General features: G+C 42.1%; 1 protein-coding gene across 5 annotated transcripts in view; it reads right to left on the bottom strand.

Annotated features, from left to right (window-relative positions):
• RNF144B (ring finger protein 144B) overlaps positions 1 to 21,863 on the bottom strand; it is a 125,010-nt gene that overhangs the window by 3,539 nt on the left and 99,608 nt on the right. For all 5 annotated transcript variants that reach the window (XM_030552517.1, XM_030552519.1, XM_030552518.1 and 2 more), the window contains 3 exons: positions 10,271 to 10,331; positions 4,721 to 4,925; positions 1,088 to 1,232 (listed from right to left, as the gene is read on the bottom strand). In XM_030552517.1, coding sequence (XP_030408377.1) covers positions 1,088 to 1,232; positions 4,721 to 4,925; positions 10,271 to 10,331 — 411 coding nt within the window. The remainder of the gene's footprint in view (positions 1 to 1,087; positions 1,233 to 4,720; positions 4,926 to 10,270; positions 10,332 to 21,863) is intronic.

The raw sequence follows: 21,863 nt of genomic DNA, 5'->3' as shown, positions 1-21,863 counted from the left end.
CTTCACATGTTTAGACTAATATGGAAACTTGACACAGCACCAATTCTTCATAGTATTACACAATGATTGTGTACACTATGTACTTCAAAATAGACTTGAAAAAACAGCACCCATAAATAGCCTGGATAGAAAGTTGAGCACACCCTATTTAACATATAGAGAATAAAGAGGAACAAGGAAGTTCCATAATTTCCAAACTGTGTAGCAAAAACCCATTTAACTTTATTTTACCTCAAGTGCTGGTACAAAGAGTTCTTTTCCTCACCTCCCACAAATATTACTACTGACTATGCCAAAAACTGATGTTATCATTGTACACCAGTATGTTCCTTCTTTTGGACCTTCCTTTAGAATTCAAAGTCAGTGCAAGTGGAGAATATTTGATGTTTTGGGGCAGTGCTTGGCAACTGCAGATTTGGGCACTTTTTATGATGATAGTGTCCTCCGAGTTCAGACTTCCTGTTCTCCCCTCCTCTTGAGCTCTTTGTATCCCTAATAAGATTCTGAACATGGAAAGTAAAGTAGTTTCCAAAACACTTTCATCCTCAAACTTATTAAGTGGATCATTCTCTTCTGCTAATATGGCACTAGAGACTGACTATGGAGAAGTGACCTAGTTTAAATGAGCTCTGAATTGACCCCAATTTGAAACTGTAGCCTTTATCTGTACCAGACCAAATCTGAACATATTTAACAAGTTGGAATCCAATGAATTGGGGGGGAGGGGAAAGGAAGGGGGAACACAGCTAAATAGTTCTCAACCCACCTATCTTTAGCAACAGTATTGGAAAATTCATCTTCCCCAAGAGAATTAGCATTGGCCAAGAGATTTGGCTACAATCCACTTCAATTCAGGAAAAAAAGAAAGAAATCTCTTTGAGGCTCATTGGGAGCAGAAGTAACTTTTAAGCTTTGGCCACCATGAGGCTCCATTTAAATACAATGGCATTCACTCAAGTAAAGATCCTTTTATCCTTGGCATAAGGGACAGAACTAGAACATACATGATTCCGGTTATGACATGTGGGACTTATCCCCCAAATCCTTAACTAGCCTTGCTCTAGAACCTTCAGCATATAGTACTTACATCCAAGTTCTGTAGGCAGTACCAGCAAAATGTATGCTTGCAGTTCTTACACATCATTTGAGCACAGCCTTCATTTCGTTCAATATAGATCCGGCACACTGGGCACTGTTTAATTGGAGCCTCTGTGTCAGTCCTGGTAAGTGCTCTAGGAGAGTAAGGAAATATATGAAAGATGAAATTTCAGTGCAAAACCTGTGGTTGTATGACTCAAGTACTAATGTCAAGTCGCTTATGCATCATTATGTTCTGTAGGTCCCCTAGTTCACACTCAACTCCATGGTCTGGCATGTGCCATGAGTTTCAAGATTGTCTGATGTTAGCTTCTTAATACACTGGAAGTATAAAATCTCGTATTCAAGGGAATGCATTAAAACATATACTAAGAGGGAAAATAACCCTGTTCATGCAGCATAGAGACAAATTAAACATTCAATTCCACTGATTTTTCATAATATACAAAGTAAAGACTCACTACAACCATGCATGTAACAGATATAATATTAAAAGAATGGCACTGGACAATGTGGAAAAGAGCTTCTGTATTTTGTTAAGATGACTGGACTGTGTACTGTCCTTTCCTCTGCATGACAGCTTTAACTTCAATCAAAACCAAAGATCTATCTTGAAGATCAAAAATCATATGAAGATCTCACAGGCAATTCCTGTTTGATGAAACCCCCTGCTGACCAGAATGCTTAGTTTTAACTCTTTCAACTCTTGCAAAAATATTCACAGTGGTAGAAACCACAGAGCACAATAGAGAGTTTAAAGATTACTCTGTGCACGCCAGTGAATGCTGTTCTGTTTCTGTGAGCACAGGTTGGCCAGAGACCTGGTATAATGTAAACATAAGAGTATTTACAGAATTCAGAGACATTCAGCCATTGCCAGAACTATGCATCCTCACTAACAGGCTGCTGTAAGGACACAGCTAGTGCAGTCATTTGCATCTGTGCAAAGTGAGTATAAATGGCTACCAAATCAGAATTCTCCATTCACACCAGTGGAAGAATTTGGCACCTACTTAGCACAAGAGTTAGGCCTAGTCTATGTACAGTTTTTATACCAGTTCAACTCTTATGGTTAAGAGGTATGATTTCTCTACCAAAAGAGTTAAATTTATGTAATACCTTGTATAGACGCAGCTATGTCATTTTAAAGGTGCTTTATGATGTTATAGTTTATTCCCCTTTGTGACGGGTTGTTCACCCCAACAATGGCCCTAAAGGGGTTACTGGAGGCTAAGAAGGGGGCCAAGTAACTGGACAGGCCATGGCTTAGGAGAATCAGGCAGCTTAAGTAATCTTTTGACTGAATAATGAAGGCGCTGAGCTGAGAAGGAATGAACTGGGCTGGGTTTTACCTATTGGGTTTCTGGGAACTGGGCAGGCAGAAGCCCGTCCATTGCTAACAGATCCCCCCGCCAGCCTAAGGGGAGGATCTACAGGACCTCAGAACCCAACTGATATCGGGGGACAACTAATAAAAGAACAGGGATAGGAGTGCAGTCAGAAGGTCATAAGAAGGGAGCCTGATGGGGATACCGAGCAGAGAACCCCAGACAACGCCCACTGCTCCTCGAAGGCGTCAAGGGAGCCAGCAGACGCCGCCCAGAGGAACTCTGCCCGGATACGTGAATGGACTAAGGCCCGGAAACAAGCCCCACAGTCACAGGAGTCTCCACTGGCCAACCTCCTCTCCCTGGTTGCGTAGATGGCCATTTTAGCTAGGGTGAGGAGGAGGCTGACCAGGAGGTCCTGCAACTTTGTGGGCCAATGATAGGGAGTGCATAAAGGAGGAGGTGAGGGGAAAAGTACAGCCAGAAACGTAACAGGATATTGGTGAGGAGCTGGTATAGGGGCTGCAACCTGGCACACACTAAATAAATGTGTGCCAGGGTCTCCCTCACGCTGCAGATGGGGCAGGTGTCTGGGACAGGGGTAAACCGTGCCAAATACATGCCTGTGCTCATGGCTCCATGAAAGAGCTGCCAACTGATATCCCTGGTGGGTCTTGGGATCAGGGTAGAGTATAGGCTGGCCCACTGGGTTTTAAAGCATTACTTGGTGTTCAGATTCTGATTAAGTCATAGAATACCAGGGTTAGAAGGGACCTCAGGAGATCATCTAGTCCAACCCCCTGCTCAAAGCAGGACCAATCCTCAGATAAGATTTTTGCCCCAGATCCCTAAGTGGCCCCCTCAAGGATTGACCTCACAACCTTGGGTTTAGCAGGTCAATGCTCAAACCACTGAGCTATCCCTCCCCTCTGTACCTACTGATCAGAGGGTCTGTAGGGAGGTGGTCACCTACTCCTGCCTGGAAGTGCTTTAAACAGCCCTGGGAGAGGGCTGGGGCAGAGGAAAAACTGGGCTGACTGGGAGGCAGCCTCAGCTGTGGCCATGCCCCAGACAGACATAACTGGCCCTATAAAAGCCAGGAGCAGAGACGCAGCCTCCTCTAGCTGTGGAGAGAGATGGGCCTGGCTGCTGGGGAGCTAGAGAAGGTACCTGGATGGAGCAGGGCTGGTGGAAGGCCAAGGGAGTTGGGGAGCTCTGGCCTGGAAACCTCCCAGGCTGCAGCCTAGTATACAGCCAAATAGGTACGGAAGTTGCAGGGGATAGCCCAATGGTAGACAGAGGCAGCAGGTCCAAACCCTTCCTTGCCTGTGATGAGTGGCAATTAGCCTGCAGTCCGCCTCAGTGAACAGGGGCTTGATGGTGGCTGGCAGTAGCCATGTACTGAGGCGAGGTGGGAATAGAAGGTGCGGGTTCCCTGGGAAGGGGAAACCCAGATCTGTGCGGGGTACTGCAGGGGGGCAGCACCCTGAGTAAAGGGGCACTGTGGTCCAGGAGGGACATGGGGGCCAACGGCAATGGGACACCAGCCTGCAGAGAGTGCTCCAGAGGCTGGTGAGCTAATTCCCAGAAGGAACCAGCAGGAGGCGCCGCAGGGGTGAGTCCCACTCCGTTACAGGGTCCCTGAGGTGAAACTTTGAGTAGAGGGTGGGCCCAGGTTCCCCTACCAGTCACTGGGGAAGTGGCACTAGCTAAGCAGTGAATGGGAAAACTGCCTGACACACATGACTTGACTGGAAGATTAAGCCATGAACACTGCATCTTGCCTCACTGAGAGCTAGGAAGAGAAGGTAGGATGTGCAATGAGAGGTGAAAAGGAGGCATTGGACTTGGAATCAGTTAATCCCCAGAGTGACCAGGAGGAGGTGCACTAGTGGTGAGCGGAGCTGTGACACCCTTCCCTGTGGAAATAGCTATATTGCTATACAGTAACTGCACCTACACTAGGGAGGTTGCATCAATATAACTACACTGATATAGTTAAAGCGGTATAATTTGTGTGTGTAGACAAGGCCTGAATGACACACACAAAGATGCAAAGCACAGGATAACCCAGACTGACGACCATGGACCTTCCAACTCCATAAGTAGCTGCTTAACGCAGGAGTAACAGCAGCACGTGAATTATATTTAGAAACACATCTGTAATGATGTATTATAAAGAAGTCTAAAATATGGAGAAGACAGGTCCATGAAGTATTTGTGGTATTGGACATCCATTTTGTACCGCTAGCAGAGCTAAAAGATGGCACAGCCTAGCTGAATTCTGCTCTTACCCTTGCTCAGTTGGTATTACAATGGGTTGGTTGTCCTGGCACAAGCACTCTGGGTGCCATACTTCTTTGCAAGATGAACAGAATTTCAGGTGACAAGCTGGGCATTCCACAGGCACTGGTTGTCCTGAGTCACTCAGTTCAACGTGGCACATGGTCTGGCAGTCAGCAGCAGGGCACCACGTTCTGCATGGGTCCAAGTGGACTTCTGAAACATAAATATGGAAACAAAATGGTTCAAATCTGCATTCATTATATACTCCTTTTTTCATTCCAATTACCATTTCTCTAGTCATACAAGGCCTCATCTGATGGCCACTTACATCTTTAAAGGATTCTGTATTGCTAAGACTATGGCCACAGTGCAAACAGTGTTGCACTGGACACATAATTAAAATGATGAGAATTTATCAGACACCGTCAGACAAACTTCAGTCTTTCACCGTGAGAAGTTGGTGATAAGTTAATGAGTGAATGTTAGATAGTCTCCCCATCTCTCTCTAGAAGGGCATACACATCTCTGCCTTGAACAACATTTGTCTCTGTTGCGCTGTTACAGGCCCTGCTGCATATCTGGCCTATCCATTTAAGGTACGCTCTGGAAAAGCAAATTAAATGAAAAACTGTTCTTCCTTGAGGGCTGGAATGATACTATTTCAAAAAATAAATACTTAGGTACATTTGTACTGCTGCTATTCTAAATTTAAAGAGCCTGTTAGCCATGTCCTTGAAGTCTTAAGCAATAGGACTGAATTACAAAAATTGGAATAAATTCAGCTAGCTAATAGGTCTGTTAAAAGCGGGACTTTTTACACGTCAATATGAATATATACCTAATATTACCTAATATCCCTCTAAAAATATAAGCAATTATGATCTTGCACTTATATCAGGAATAGCTCCACTCAGGTCTGAGTAAAATCATTTCTCTGAGCCTCATTTTCCCCATCTAGAAACTAAGAATAGTGATACTTATTCTCCTCACTAGGTGGTCATCATTAAAAAAATAACATTGGTCAGCTGTTACCACACAATAGCTTCTGTGATATCGCCATTATCACCCGGCATCGATGTGGTATCTTATACAAACTATCATTTGGTAATGAGTGACAAATGTTGACTCTTGCTACTATGCCCTTGTGTTGCTTAGAGAAATTTCAATGAGAACCCAGCTAAAATATGACCATGATGACAGATTTGATTTGATTTCACTGCTTTCTGGCACAAACTGGAGGAAGCCAGGCTGCAGTCCACCAAAATCTGTGCAAAAAGTCTATTAGGAGCAGATAACCTGCCAGTCACCTGAAATTCCTGTTCCACTGGGAGTTTCTGATACAGTGGTGGGAAACCTGCAGCCCGGGTTGGCAGCTGAGTGCTCAGCACCTTCATAAGAGGGGCTCAGCACAGGATAAGATCAGTCCCCAGTAGACACTAGCCCGGGGTAGGCAACCTCTGACAGCACACGAGCTGATTTTCAATGGCACTCACACTGCCTGGGTCCTGGCCACTGATCCGGGGGGGGGGCTCTGCATTTTATTTAATTTTAAATGAAGCTTCTTAAACATTTTTAAAACCTTATTTACTTCACATACAACAAGAGTTTAGTTATATATTTTAGATGTATAGAAAGAGACCTTCTAAGAACGTTAAAATGTATTACTGGCACTCGAAACCTTAAATTAGAGTGAACGAATGAAGACACGGAACACCACTTCTGAAAGGTTGCTGACCCCTGTACTAGCCTATTGTCCAATATGTTTAGCCTTTGCAGCTACAGAAATGTAACATAAAAGTATTTTCTTCTAGCATTGTCGTGCAGCGAAAGCAAAACAAGTTGCAGTGTCTAATGTGCCGAGCTCTGGAAACTTGAGTTCTTTCAAAAATAAGATGGAAGAAAGACAGAAGAATGTCTGTCTTTGGCATTCGCTGTTTTTAAAGCTTATTGGCTTTGTGGAATCTTTGCAGCAAGATATAAATGATGCATGAAATGAAACTCCCCTGCCCACTCAGTATACAAAGAACATACAGATGGTACTTTGCCGTCATTGCTGTGATGTACTATTTGCTTGAGCACAGAGCACAATGAAACCAGAAAAGCCTACCGAGCCTAGAAAGATGCAGCTAAAAATATGAAGCAAACACAACTCTAAAAGGTTGTTGAATACTTCCAGTGAGCTAGTGGTTCCTCTCCTGGCCTCCTCCACCTTTCCTCTGACTCGCCACAACCTAGGCAGCCAACTAGATTCAGCTCTAAGCAGGGAGGTTTCCCTAAACCGCATACCAGCCAAGCACCAGAGGCTGTGCTCTGGTCAGTTCTCACAATACTAACAGTCAGGTGTGATCTGGAAGACAGCCTACGAAAATAAAGAATGGTGGTTTTGATTCTGTGGGCAATACTTTTTCCTTTGAATTGGTACTAAACATGGACATTATCTTCAATGGAAATGGAGTTTGGTGACCAGCCTGCTTCTGGTCTAGGCCCTTTGGGACTATGTTCCAACTCTTATACAAAGACTGGTGCCCGAGAGGAATCAGGCCCAGGATGGTTTTCACAGATCAATTACTTGGGTAGACCTTTGAATTCTCCTTGAAAATCTTGGTAGATTTCAAATGTATCTACAGAATCAAACACAATCTTTTCTATGAATTTTTCATCAGACACTGCCCCAGTTGTGATCAATGTATAAGGCTGGGAAGGCTTATTGGTAAAATGTTTAAACATTTCTGAAATAAAATAATCTTTCTTTGATTTCCATATCACTCTGGGCAGCCAATGGCAGATATGGCAAGAGTTTAGACTCTAAAGAAAATTGTTTAACTTTGCAAAATTGTGCATCTTCAGTTGCTACAAAGCTGAAAAGAGGGCTGGATTTCCTGCCTGCTTCCTGCACATAACCAATGCGGTGGTTCTGGCATAGGAGTTTTGACTAATAGTATTTTCAAAAAATATTCCTACAGAAAGGGCAGAGACTCTGGCTCATTTGTGACAGATTTACATACTGAGAGAGCAGCATTGTATACTTTAACCTTTACAACCAGATCTGTGAATAAAAGACTGTAACCTAGATCTATAAAAATGTGTGTTGGCAGGGCCGGCACAACCCATTAGGCGACCTAGGTAGTCGCCTAGGGCAATGACATTTTGGAGGTGGCGACCGCGGCAGCCAGATGCTCGGCCGCTGCAATCGTCAGCGATATTTCAGGGGCAGGACTTTCCGCTGCCTTCGTTGGGGGCACCATTTCGGGGACGGGACCTTCTGTCACCTAGGGTGCCAAAAAGGCTGCCGGTGCTCCTGTGTGTTGGTAGCATTTAAAAACTGGTGGGCAGTTAAGAATATATGGGGAATGGAGGGGTTTTCTTCACTACTGGAGTAAGTCGACCTAAGTTACGCTACTCCAGCTACATGAATAACGTAGCTGGAGTCGACATAGCTTAGGTCGACTTCCCCAGTGTCTTCACTGTGCTGAACTGACAGGAGATACTCTCCGGTCGACTTCCCTTACTCTTCTCGTTTCGGTGGAGAACCAGAGTCTTTACTAGATTTAGTGGGTCTTTACTAGACCCACTAAATCAACACCCGCTGCAAAACGCTATAGTTTCAGAGGATACAGAATAGATAAGGTTAAAAAGAAGTAGTTTGGGAATGATTACCTGAACTACTCTCCTCCTTGGTTAAGTGATAAAAGAAAGCATAAAAATATCTCCCAAAAATTCAGTTGGCCTTTATCCTGTGGTACAGGTACACCCGGGACAACATCATGGCGGATGAAATTCAGTGTTGATCACTGCAAAGTTATACACATTTGAGACTATAATCTTGACTATACATACAAAATGATGGTGTCTAAATTAGCTGTTATCGCTCAAGAAGGAACTTGAAGTCATTGTGAATAGTTCTCTGAAAGCAACAGCTAAATGTGCAGCAGCAGTCAAAAAAGCTAACGATGTTAGGAGCCATTAGGAAAAGGATAGATAATAAAATAATGCCACTAAATAAATCTGTGGTATACCCACACCTTAAATACTGCATGTATATCTGGTTGCCCCATCTCGAAAAAGATATATTAGAATCGGAAAAAGGTACAGAGAAGGGCAACAAAATTATTTGGGGTATGGAACAGATTCTGTACAGGAAGAGATTAAAAAGGCTGGAACTGTTCAGTTTAGAAAAGAGATGACTGAGGGGAGATATTATAGCAGTTTATAAAATTATGGTATAAAGAAAGTGAATAGGGATGCATTATTTACCCCTTAATATAACACACAAACCAGGGGTCACCCAAAGAAATTCATAGGCAGCAAATTTAAAACAAACATAAGGAAGTACTTCTTAAAACAATGCACAATCAACCTGCAGAGCTCATTGCCAGGGGATGTTGTGAAGGCCAAAAGTATAATGGCATTCAAGAAACCATGGAGGATAGGTCCGTCAATGGTTATTAGCCCCTTAGCTCCAGGTGTCTAACCCTCCAACTGCCAGAAGCTGGGACTAGATGACAGGGGATGGATCACTTGACAATTGCCCTGTTCTGTCTATTCCCTCTGGGGCACCTGGCACTGGCCACTCTTGGAAGACAGGATAGTAGGCTAGATGGACCACAGGTCTCACCCAGTATGTCATTCTTATGTTCTTAATGTCATCGGCTTCTTTATGACAAAGCTGTAGTCCAGTGGTCCCAATACTTTTTCCCTTGTGCCCCCCTTATCCCTGTCAGCTCCTCCCCGAGCTGGGGGGTATGCAGACAGGGTTAAGGGAGCTGAGGATGGGGCCAAAGCTGGGGTAGGGGCAGAGCTAAGGCTGGGGGTTGAGGCCAGCAGCCAGGGCCCCGGGCACGAGGCTGATAGCCATGGCCATGAGTGGAGCTGGGTGGCACTCCCATTCCACCCCCCACGGGGATTGGCTCAGACTCCACCCCTGCCCCTCAAATGCTCCTCTCCACCCCCTTAGGGAGGTGTGCCCTAGTTTGGGGACCTCTGCTGTAGTCAATAATCATGGTAAAAACCAGGGGAGAAAATCTTTGTGAGGGTTCCATTGTAGAAATTTCCCTACCTTCCATTTATTGTCCTATCATACAAACTGGGTTTCCTCACATGGAAAAGCCCAAGCATTGCAGATCCTCTAGGATGCATGAAAGGCCAAGGACATCCACTTGGATGCTCCATACCAACCCCAGCTCCTGGCATCCTAACCTAATGCAAATGCAACCTGGTCCCTTGCAGCACAGCTCCACTGCACCCATTCTGTCATGGATGCCCCCTCGCTGCAGCTGTCCCAAGGAAAGATAAGCCAATCTCAGGCATACAAGTTGGAATATTTTCACTAATAATTTTACTCAAAAAAATTGCGCTGTTGGTCCTGCTCCTGTTGATGTCCATGGGAGTTTTGTTACTGACTTGAGAGGAGTAGAATCCTGCCGACTCCTTGTAGTTAAATTATGTCAAAATGAAGGCCTTTTCCCTCCCTAGGGGTAGTGCCTTCTAGTAATCAGTAGAACCCCATCACCCCATATTTTAAGCCATGGTAAGAGAAATATAAAATAAATGGTTCACACCTCGTTCAAATTTCAGTCGCTGGTATAACTGAAACTGATCAACAGGTACCAAACAGGCAATCTGAAATGAAACATAAGAATAGAAGAACTGTTAGGAAAACAAAAAGCCAGCCAGCCCCACATGCCCGCTCTTTTGAGTCTGCTCTCAACCAACCTTCCTTTACTAGTTCTTTCCCCCCACCATTTTCTTCAATCCCTTCCTTCTCCAGATGTAAATCTAGGTAATTCTAGACCACCTGTATTTCAGGTCACACATTCCAGTAACATTGTCATAAACAGATAGTTAAGAGTTAATGCCTCTTTTACCTGTAAAGGGTTAAGAAGCTCAGTAAACCTGGCTGACACCTGACCAGAGGACCAATAAGGGGACAAGATACTTTCAAATCTTGGTGGAGGGAAGTCTTTGTTTGTGCTCTTTGTTTTGGTTGTTGTTCGCTCTCGGGACATCAGTCCAGGCTCCCCAAATCTTTCTGAATCAGTCTCTCATGTTTCAAGCTTGTAAGTAATTAGCCAGGCAAGGCGTGTTAGTGTTATGTTTGTTTTCTCAACTTGTAAATGTTTCTTTTTGCTGGAAGGATTTTACTTCTGTTTGCTGTAACTTTGAACCTAAGGCTAGCGGGGGCTCCTCTGGTCTATAGGAATCTGATTACCCTGTAAAGCATTTTCCATCCTGATTTTACAGAGATAATTTTTACCTTTTCTTTCTTTAATTAAAAGCTTTCTTTTTAAGAACCTGATTGATTTTTCCTTGTTTTAAGATCCAAAGGGATTGGATCTGGACTCACCAGGGATTGGTGGGGGGAAAGGAGGGAGGATAGAGAATTTCTCCTTGTTTTAAGATCCAAGGGGATTGGATCTGGACTCACCAGGGATTGGAGGGGGGAAAGGAGGGAGGATAGATAATTTCTCCTTGTTTTAAGATCCAAGGGGATTGGATCTGGACTCACTAGGGATTGGTGGGGGGAAAGGAGGGGGATAGTTAATTTCTCCTTGGTTTAAGATCCAAGGGGTTTGGATCTGTGTTCACCAGGGAATTGGTGAAGTCCCTCAAGGCAACCCAGGGAGGGGAAAGTTTTGGGGGGACAGAAAGTGCCCCAGACACTGAAATTCTGGGTGGTGGCAGTGTTACCCGATCTAAGCTAGTAATTAAGCTTAGAAGGGTCCATGTAGGTCCCCCACATCTGTACCCTAAAGTTCAGAGTGGGGAAAATACCTTGACAAACGTAGTACAGACATTTATTAACCTTCATGAGAAATAGTTCTTCATAGGTGCTTTGTTTACTTCTAGCTTCCCCATTTATTTCATGTGGACTTATTATTAATGAAAGGTGATAGATTGCCAGCCCTGTTTTATTTACATACAGAAGTACAACAACAATGGAAGCTTCCCTCTGCCAGTGTCCTTCAGTCTTGGTGACAGGAGTCACCTCTAGGGTACTGAGAGGGGAATTTAGTCTCCATTTGTTGTCATTTGGGCTAAGACTGATGACAACAGTGTTGCTGGATTTTGTGATGTGCACCCTTGTCCACTGGGAACTGGACTGAAATTACCAACTCATTTCATATAGGCAACCACATAGACATTAGCTAGCATGTCTGAGGCCACGTCCAGACTAGGTATTAAAATCGATTTTAGATACGCAACTTCAGCTACGGGAATAACGTAGCTGAAGTCGAATTTCTAAAATCGAGGTACTCACCAGTCTGGACGGCGCAGCATCGATGTCCGCGGCTCTCCGTGTCGATTCCGGAACTCCGTTGGGATTGATGGAGTTCCGGAATCGATGTAAGCGCGCTCAGGGATCGATACATCGCGTCCAGACTAGACGCGATATATCGATCCCCGAGCAATCGATTTTAACCCGCCGATGCCGCAGGTTAGTCTGGACGAGGGCTGAGTCACTACCAGTCACGGCTGGATTTGAACTGGTGACCTAGAGGTGAAGGGCTGTATCCTCCATTATTAACCCCTATAAAGACATTCAGTCACCCTAATTTTTAAGATTAATAGCCAGATCCTCAACTGGTGCAAATCAGCATGGTTCATTTGAGTCAAAGAAGTTACATTGATTTATACCAGCTGAGGATATGGCCCTTTGGATCTTAGATTTTGAACCATCAGCTGTATTTATCCACCATTGTAAATTGTCTTCCATCATTCTGAAAAATATTAGTACACCTCAGTCTTCTCTTTTCTCCAGAGAATAAACCCACTTTCCTTAATTTTCCTGTTAAATTAGGACCTGATTTCTGAGCTGCCTCAACTCCCACTGATACAAATGAACAGCTTCAGAGGGAGTTGAGGGATCTCCGCACTTCACATGAGGCCCTACATTACGCCCCCAGAATCTAGCAGTGAGTCCTCTGGTGTCCTCACTGAAGCAGTAGCAAATGCTTGGTTGCTTTGCCCTCTGTTGCACCAGTGTGAAAAGCAATATAATACAGACAAAAATACAATACAAGTTAGTGTTTTTGCCACTGGGAAGGAGCAAAGAATGTGTTTGTTTGTACATAACTGTCTTTTTACTCAAGGTACAGATCAGTCTGGAATATAAAGTTGCATTTCAAAGGCAGATGTTTGGATCATTTATTTGATCTAACCCATGTTATACAAAAAAGAATGCCACTGACATCAGGATTTAAGTGTTGGAAAGATGCTTAAAAGATTTATAACCAAGGAAATCAAAGGATTTGATGTCAGACTTAGAAACATTAGTAAATTTTTACAGAATACATTCTTAGCTTAATCAGTCACAGTCTTAAGGTTCAAAATATTTTTTCTTTCTAATTCAGAGATTGATTGAACTGAAATTACTATACACTGTCTTTTCAAGGGACAAACCTTCCTCTGACAGCTCTCTAGGGTAATATGAGCGTCCCAAGACATTTTTCATCTGTTCATTAAAAATTAGCTGAAACATTCTTAGGAACACAACATAAATAGCTCGAACTTAAAAAAAAAGAAAAGTAGCTGAGGAATTTAAGTAAAGAATTAAGCCAAAGAGTGAAAAAAGAAAGGTGCAATTTCAGCATTGTCCATATTCCCCCTGGTTGCATTGAAATCTGAACAGAGTTTGGAGAAAGTAAGTGTTAGTCCAGCTGCTCCTCTTTAGTCATTCGGGCTCTGACAACTACTGTATTTTAAAATGTGTGCCATCACTAATGCATTAATCGGTGATTCCTAAACATGGCCTTTACTACACGAGCACTGAGGATTTTTGACAAATAGTTTCTTGAGTGCGCAATTTTAATTGAGGTTGGGATGCATTCAACGCTGGGCTAACGCTGCTTCCGTTGAACTGAATGAGAATTTTGCCACTGATTTCAGCAGGAGCAGAGTTACATCAAAGCTGAGAGCTGACTGTTTAAATATATGCATGCACAAATGCAGCCTGCCTCACTTCCATCTAATCAGTCTGTCTTTTCCTACCTAACCTCTCCATGGCTCAGAACCACCTCTCTCAGCTCTGAAATCTTTCCCTCCCATCGCTTCCCAGCTCAGAACCCCTACCAGCACACACTCCTGTACACACAAACCCGTCAGGACTTTGAAAACCCATCTCCAGGCTTAGAATCCTTCATATCTTAGGTACTAATATGACCCCTGTTGTCACAGTATCTGAGCAGCTCACAGTCTTTTAATCTATTTGTCCTCAATACACCCCTGTGAGGTAGGAAAGACATGAACTGCTACAGTCTGACCTAAAGAACCATGGCTAACCCTTCCCCTTCATCTCTGATATCTACCACCACTAGGCTCATAAATTGCTGGTCCTGGAGAAGTAGGAGCAGAGGTAGCCAGGACAGATGATGACTTCAGGGAATGTATTCAGGGAACCCCATATTCTGCCTCTATGGAGTTAACAGGAAATAGCCCCATACAAGCCTGTAATCCTGGTTTTGTGCCTCCTCCCTCTGCTGTCTGCAGTCTATATGCTGCAGGAATTTCCAGGATTGCAGGTCTAGAAAACACCAGTGGCAATGCAGGGCGCGTTCTGCCTACTCCAGGGACAGGAGCAGCATTAGCCCCACCAGGAGTCCCCTGGTGGCAGCAGGTGGTATTGCATCAGCTACACAACCCAATATCTACAGCTGATAGAGATGTCAATATTTGAGGGGATTATCCCTACTAGCCTTAAAGACCAGCTGCCCCCCATTCACAAGAACCTCCATGAACAAAAAAAAAGCTGTTTTAATAGCTCTAGTTAAAGTTAATTAATATACAGTGAAGTGCACGATGAGCCAAAGTTCATTGTAGACTTTACTCCTTCCATGTAATACATAAATATTTGCTCTTTTGAAAAAAAAATCCTAACTCTGAGAAGAAAATATGTTAAAAATTTAACAGATACTATAGTTAAAAGGTTCATCCTGTAGAAAATACAAAGTACAAGAAATTTCTTTATAGAGTAAATTCAGAGAAAAATTGCAATGTGGGCCTGATCCTATTGGTTTCAATGGGTTTGACTCATGCCCTATATTATAAGAGGGGAAAAGAGAGAAATTTTGTAGATAGATGATGGGTTAAGGAGTCAGAAAGCCTGAGTTCCATTTCCAGCTCTGTCACTGGCTCACTCAGATCTTGAGCAACTCACATAACTGCTACTAGTTTTGCCATCTTTAAAATGGAGACAATATTATTTTCTCAGGAGTCTTGTGAGACTCAGTGTTTGTAAAATGCATTTAAATGAAATGTGATAGTACAAAATAAAAAAGTTTCTGAATATTGACCATTGGAAATTTCCATATATAAGAAAAATTCACTCTTTACTTTGCAACCAAAAACATAATTCTATTCATTATGTAAACAAGGCTAGATCCTCAGCTGTGACTAAGATACATTTAACAGGCAGGGGAGCAGCAAGGGTGTCTTTATGTCTGCTTTATAACACCCTGACCCTGGGGCTGGTTAGTCCCAGCCCAGCCCTTCTGATAACTTAATTACATACAGCTGACTAGTTCAATGGGCCTTTCTAGCAACTGGGGATTGCAGGACTGGCCTGGAAAGAAGGTGGCATACAGCCAATTCCCTATTCCATGGGAATCCTCACTCAGACAGACCCACCAAGTTTCTGGCGCCTATGCACCACTGGAGCACAAAGCTGGCTAAATAGGACCAAGGATCTATCCCACAATTTCCCCAGATTTCCAGGTGCCTTTAAGGAACACCCAAATAGATTATTTTAAGAAATATCATCATTGCTGGTGTATATGACATCTTAATAGCTGCTAGTGCTGAGAATTAAAAAGAGAGAAGTGAAATCATAATTATTATTTATTCAGCCCTTGGCACTTCATAGGGAAATAAAAGTGGCACATCTCTGTCACAAGAAGTTTTTAATCTCAGTTACATTTAATAAAGTAAAGATGACAAGCATTGGATGGGATCATTGTGAGATGAAATGTTTGTCTCCTTCTATCCTGGCATTTTTTCAGGCTGACTTTTAACTGCTCCCTTACATGTCTGTTACATATTTACCCCCCACTCTCCCGATAATCCCATCCACTACATCCAAACACCACACTCATGCATATCTATACACACCTAGAGGTTCCAAAGCCATTGGGAATCAAAGCTGTAACAAGTTTGGTTAAAAAGTGACAAAAGAAGGAGAGCAGGTATGTGACAGGAAGGAAAATACCAAAGCTTGTTCCAGGCTAAGAAATCATCCAATTTAAGGAGGCTGGTTGAGAAATGCCAAAGGAAATATTTCAGGGCTGTTTTTAATCAGGTTAAAGGTCTAATGAAAATGTAAATGGATAACAAGAGGCCAAATGCTCTTCTTCTCTGAAAAGTTGTCAAGCATCACATTTGAGATTTATCACACATTCTGGCTTTTAAGTAAGTTTTAGTTTTTCTACACATATTAGGCTCTTGTGCACTTATACGATACTGTTATAAAAATATAACTGTAGTTAGGATAGCGCCTTTCTCACAAAGCAGAAAGATTTATAGGAAATCTCAGTAAACATACGGAGATGCTGTTACTCAAACCACCCAGTGATGCCCTTGCACAGTGTCCAACAATAGGATTCTTAATGAGTTCTATAAAGGTTACAGTAACTGGGAGACCCTGTAGGTCCCTGAGGCAAAGAAAGGAGGATGAAAGGAATAAGGTTCAATGCACACAAGGCTAGACTGTCCATTTATTTACAGCCCTGAGCACAGGACTGCACATTGAAACAGTCCTTTCTTGTGCCCTTCCCCGCCCCCCCCCCCCCACTACTCCAGTGGCTAGCACATTGGAGGAGGCAGAGCCAAAGCTCCATCTACTCTCCCAAGAGATGCACCACATAGGAAGTGTACCGGACACACAGTCGCTGCTTAAGCCCTCATGCTTGCAACGGAGACTCAGGGAGGTCACACAGGGGAATGGATCTTACTTCCATTTATGTCCTTGAGCAGCCATGTGGACCTTACCACAATCTTGCACATAGAGAGAGAGGTTCCTCACAACAGATGATGTTCTAGTAAAATGGATGTTTGAATAAGTAAGAACACCATCAAAACCACCGTGAACCAGGCTATCACAGGGAGCTGTACCAGCAAGTAATCTCCTCTGCAAAAACCCCTAAATCCCTGCCTGGAGGCAACATATACTTTTGTATATGAGAGAAGTTCAAAATAATTCATCATAGCCTTCCAGCCTGCAAACATCACTTCTACAGAGAATTCACCTAAAAAGGCCACCTTAAATATTTAAAAGCACACATTGTATGGCCTAGCATTTATGGCAGAACATTATTGACAACACAACTACAGGAAACACTTCGATAAGTCAAGACCAAACAGCATAGCTTGGGTTGGGTTTTCATGGGCAGAGGGAGGTCTCAGTCTCCTCAGTGTCTGAGACTAACCTCACTCCTCCCCCCACCCCCTCCCAGATACAGTGTACAGTAGTTTCATCATAAAATATTAATCTTCTCCATTAAAGAGCTCGCTCATTTCAAACACGACTTGCTCCCTTCAGGTTTATTAAAAGCACCAGTGGATGACAAAGAGGAAAATAAAATAATTTGGATGCTGGAAAACAAAGATCTGATGGCAGTGGTTCCCTACCTTCTTACACTTCACTGCTGGTGAATGACAAAACAGTTTCCAAATTAAAATGAAATAAAATAATTAACCTCTTTTAAGTGGATGCTAATTGGATTTTTGCCCAAATAAGAACTGATATATGATCAGTAAGAACTTTAAAGATTTGGGCCAATGTTACTAAAAATCATTCAGCCCATCCCTGCATCTCTTTACAAGAAGATATATGATGGGCCTGAGTCAGCTCTAAGTTACACTAGTGTCAATCATGTAAATCAGAAGAAACTCTACTGAAATCAATGGAGAGACTCTGATGCAAAACTGGAGTGAGTGAGAGGTGAGTCAGGCCAGATTTATATTTATGTCCGCAGTGAAAACACTACACTTACAGATCTAATCATATACACAAGGCCTACAGATACCAAGTTCTAAAACTTCATACTATATAGGAATCAGAAGTAACAGGCAAATCATGAACAGAGGGTCTCACAATGTAGACTGTGGACTAATCGTGGCCCGTTGACCACTCGCTAGCAGTCTGCGCAGAGCTAGCTGGTCATATGATGCTGGCTCACTTCCTTGTTTCCAGCTGCTAAACTGCATTAAAAGACAGCTAATGATGCCGTAAGTACTATCCTATTATTACTTTTCAACATAGTGATTGCTGTCGTTGGCAGAGGAACGCTACGTGAGCACAAATGGAAGAGAAGGCAGCAGGGGTGGAGGAGCTAATAGGGGAGAGGGACGGTCCTCCAGACACTCTAGTTGGAGAGCTTCTGGAGGGGGAGGGATAGCTCAGTGGTTTGAGTATTGGCCTGCTAAACCTAGGGTTGTGAGTTCAATCCTTGAAGGGACCACTTAGAGATCTGGGGCAAAATCAGTACTTGGTCCTGCCAGTGAAGGCAGGGGGCTGGACTCCATGACCTTTGGTCCCTTCCAGCTCTAGGAGGTAGGGTAAGACCTAGAAAATATATGTCTGGTCTGGGGATTTACTCTGATTCTGGTCATCAGTGCAAACTGTGATCAGCACCATCAGAATTTACTTTTTGTTTGAAACCAAAGTAAGCTGCACAAATGCAAACCAGAATAAGCTGCACAAATGTCTACACCGGAGGTTGTGCACTAGTACAGTTCAGTAACTCACTGGTGTATTTCAGGGCAAATCCTCAGCATAGACAAGGCCATCCTCTATGGGACAATTCTGCATCAGCAGAGAGAAGAATTGGAAAACATTCTAGGTCCTTTCCATCTCTAACACCTATGAATCCAAGCAGTTTTCGAAATTGGTTCTTAAAGAATAAAACATCTTGTTTGAGAAGATAACTAGTTTGCTTTTTAAAATGATTTTTATTTATTTTGAAACAGGCCCTTCCTTTATCAAATATTGCTTTTTTATCTATATATGCTTTTAAAATGGCTACACTAGAAGCAACTGTTGACTTAATACAATACCCAGGATCTGATCTAGGACAAGAGTTGGCAGAAAATTTTCCAACAGAATTCTATTCTGTCAGAAAGTGCCATTTCATCAAAATCAAAACTTGATGAGAGAATGTGTTGATTTACATGAAATTTAATCTAGGTGGGAAAAAACTTTTTAGAGGGGGTTAAAAAAAAGTTTAGTTTTGACCTTATTTATTTTGAAATTACTTTTCATTTCAAAGTTTTTTAGAAAGTCAGACTAAAGTATTTCTATTTTATTGAATCAGAATAATCCAATCAACCCAAAACAAAAAACATATTTAAATTGTGTTTTGCAGAAAATTTCAGTTTCCAGATCAAAACAAACAAAACTCAAATGTATTGAAATTATTCATGGATAAAAATTCCTGATGCAGCACAGATCTACCTAGGGCATACCTTATGACAAAATATGGCCAACTATTTATATACTTCATGTCTTGGTGAAAATTGGTTATTTGGCTAAGAAAATCAAAGTTGTTTTTTCCAGAGCACCACTTCCACCACCACTACTACAACCACTGTTATACCAATGTTTGCTGACTATAGTATGACAACATATTAAATAGCCATCAAGATTATCCTTTCGATTCTGTGGCCTGTAATTCCAGGCTGCCAATGACCTTGTATGATAAACTATAGGTAAAACTTTCGAACAATCTTTTTAAGTATTCATCCAGAGTAACAATTCACACAACACTATTTATCTTGAAAAATTATTCATTTCTGCTCCGTTTTGGATTTAGTATCCCTGACCCATCAGCAAAACAGTGCTTGCTATAATTTCTATAAACTGCATACTTCCCGTGCCACTTAGGCTGGAATGAATAAAAATCATTCTCTAGGAAATTTGAACATTTTTGTCAGCATATCAACTGACAAACTGTAAAAATCATTCTCTAGGAAATTTGAACATTTTTGTCAGCATATCAACTGACAAACTGTAAACCCTATATTGATATCAACCCTTTGGAAAGCAGTTAATACTGAGGATTATTAGGCGAAATTCCAGATTTGGGGCAATAGGGGATGCTGCGTCAGAGAAGAAATAAGGCTTTTGGTCAAAGGGGGGTTGGGACAGATCTGTAATGAATCCTCACGGCTACACCTCCTTCCTGTATGAAAATTACTCTTCCCTGATGTTCTCTCAATGAGCTCCATTTCACTCTACATCTAATTCCCAACACCTCCCTCAGGCTGGGAACAAGTAGTACATTCTACCCAAAAATACCTGAAATGCTCAGCTGTGCTTTAAAAAAAGACATGTTCTTATTTTCATTTCTTTGTTTTTAAGCTAGTATGGCACATATACAACTCTTGAGCAACAAGTAATGCAACATTGTTTAACACTTTACTTGAATACAACTTTTAACTTTTGCTGGAATAGAAAGCAACAAAACACGACAGGGCGTAGGCTTCAGAATGCAGCTCAGAACAAAAATTAAGGCTGTAAATGCATCTAAAAATACAGTTACACACCCTGGAGAGTTTTACTGAAATATAAAACAGATAGCTTATTTATACTGAAAACAGAATAGGCTATGGAGTGGAATAATAGAAATGCTGCACACCAAGAAGATATAGTACCTTGACAGAGGGGTGTGGGACACATTCATAACACTAGCCTGCATTATGCCAAGTTATAGCTTGTTTTATGGAGTCCCTCCATTTCATGAGCATTCAGGGCTTCTTTCAACACTCACTGAAGTCAACAGAAAGACTCCCATCAATTTTTCAGTTGGCTTTGGATTGAGTCCTAAATTCACCCCATGACCTTGTCTATAATAAAAGGTGGAGTCGGGGGTTAATTGTTAGCTATAGAAATCTCACTTAGTGTAGACACAGTTTTACATGTTTAAAACCATGTTAGATGACTGTGAGGTTAAACCTGTGTTTATATTAGGTTATAAATGGTGTTTCAAATGTCCACTAACATTATTTGTTTTAAATCCTTTTTCCTGGTTTAGACAAAAGCTATTCAAGTGTTCAAAAATATTTTTTGTTTTCATTTATCTTTTATTGCTGCTTTTAAAGAAGGATATACTCAAATGAGAAATAAATCGTATTAATGCACTTGTACTGTCATTTAAATACATAGCATGCAGTTTGGAATAAAAGCACGCTATACTATCCAAATTAACTTGTTTTAAAAATATAAAATACTTAAGTGGTACAGTCACTGTAGATGAGAAAGAGAAACAGAAATAAAAGGTTCCACATATAACTTACAAGTTTTACAAAATAACTCTTTAGATCACTAAAGAAAACAGGAGAAAGGAAAAAATAGTAAAACCAATCTGTTATGAACGATTTTTCATAGCAGAAAGATATATTCAATGAAACCCATAAAACATTTCATTTTAACAGACTTTTAAAATGCAAAAGTTTCGTTTTTCTAATAGCAATGCCAACAGGGAGTTTCAGAACATTCTTTCATTCATGGATCATTAATGCACTTCTTGGGGTGTTTAGTCACTCAGCCTTGAGCCGCACAAAGCGCCCAAGGAATACGTTAATGGCCGTTAATGCATGCCCTGGAGTGGCCTCTTGATTAGCTAATGGGAAATAAGTCTTTAGAATTTCTGCAGCTACACAAACATAGCTTAACAGAATAAAAATCTTTGTAACATTTGTTAAGTGTTTTGATACAACTTTAAAGCAAACATTCTTTTCTGTTCAAGGCTGATTGCCTACTTCCCAAGATGAGAGAAGGCCCACTAGTTTCCCACCTATTTCCATGCAGAGGAAAGAAGGAGAAGAGGAGATGCTGATTGGCTGCTCCCAGCTATTGTGGAAGGTGAAGAACAACTCCATCATATGCCCATACGCTGTAAGAACCCCAGATGTGGTTCTCAGGCTGCAGTTCAGCAAAGCACTTAAGCACATGCCTAATTTAAGCATGTACTGGGACTTAACCAGGTGCTTAAGTGCTTTGCTGAACTGAGGCCTTGCAACATGCTCCTATTACAATATGCACATGCTGGCTTTTCAAAGGAGAGGAAAGCAGACCTGGGATACCATCTCCAGTCTGCTAGTAGGAGAGGGCAGTCATAGAACTAGGTTGGCTCATCCTCATTTCCTATAGGAGTGAGGATG

This window comes from Gopherus evgoodei, chromosome 2 (assembly GCF_007399415.2).
Source record: "Gopherus evgoodei ecotype Sinaloan lineage chromosome 2, rGopEvg1_v1.p, whole genome shotgun sequence".
Taxonomy (NCBI): Eukaryota; Metazoa; Chordata; order Testudines; family Testudinidae; genus Gopherus; species Gopherus evgoodei.
The sequence above is the reverse complement of the archived record's forward strand: the minus strand, read 5'-3'. Positions and strand labels throughout refer to the sequence as shown.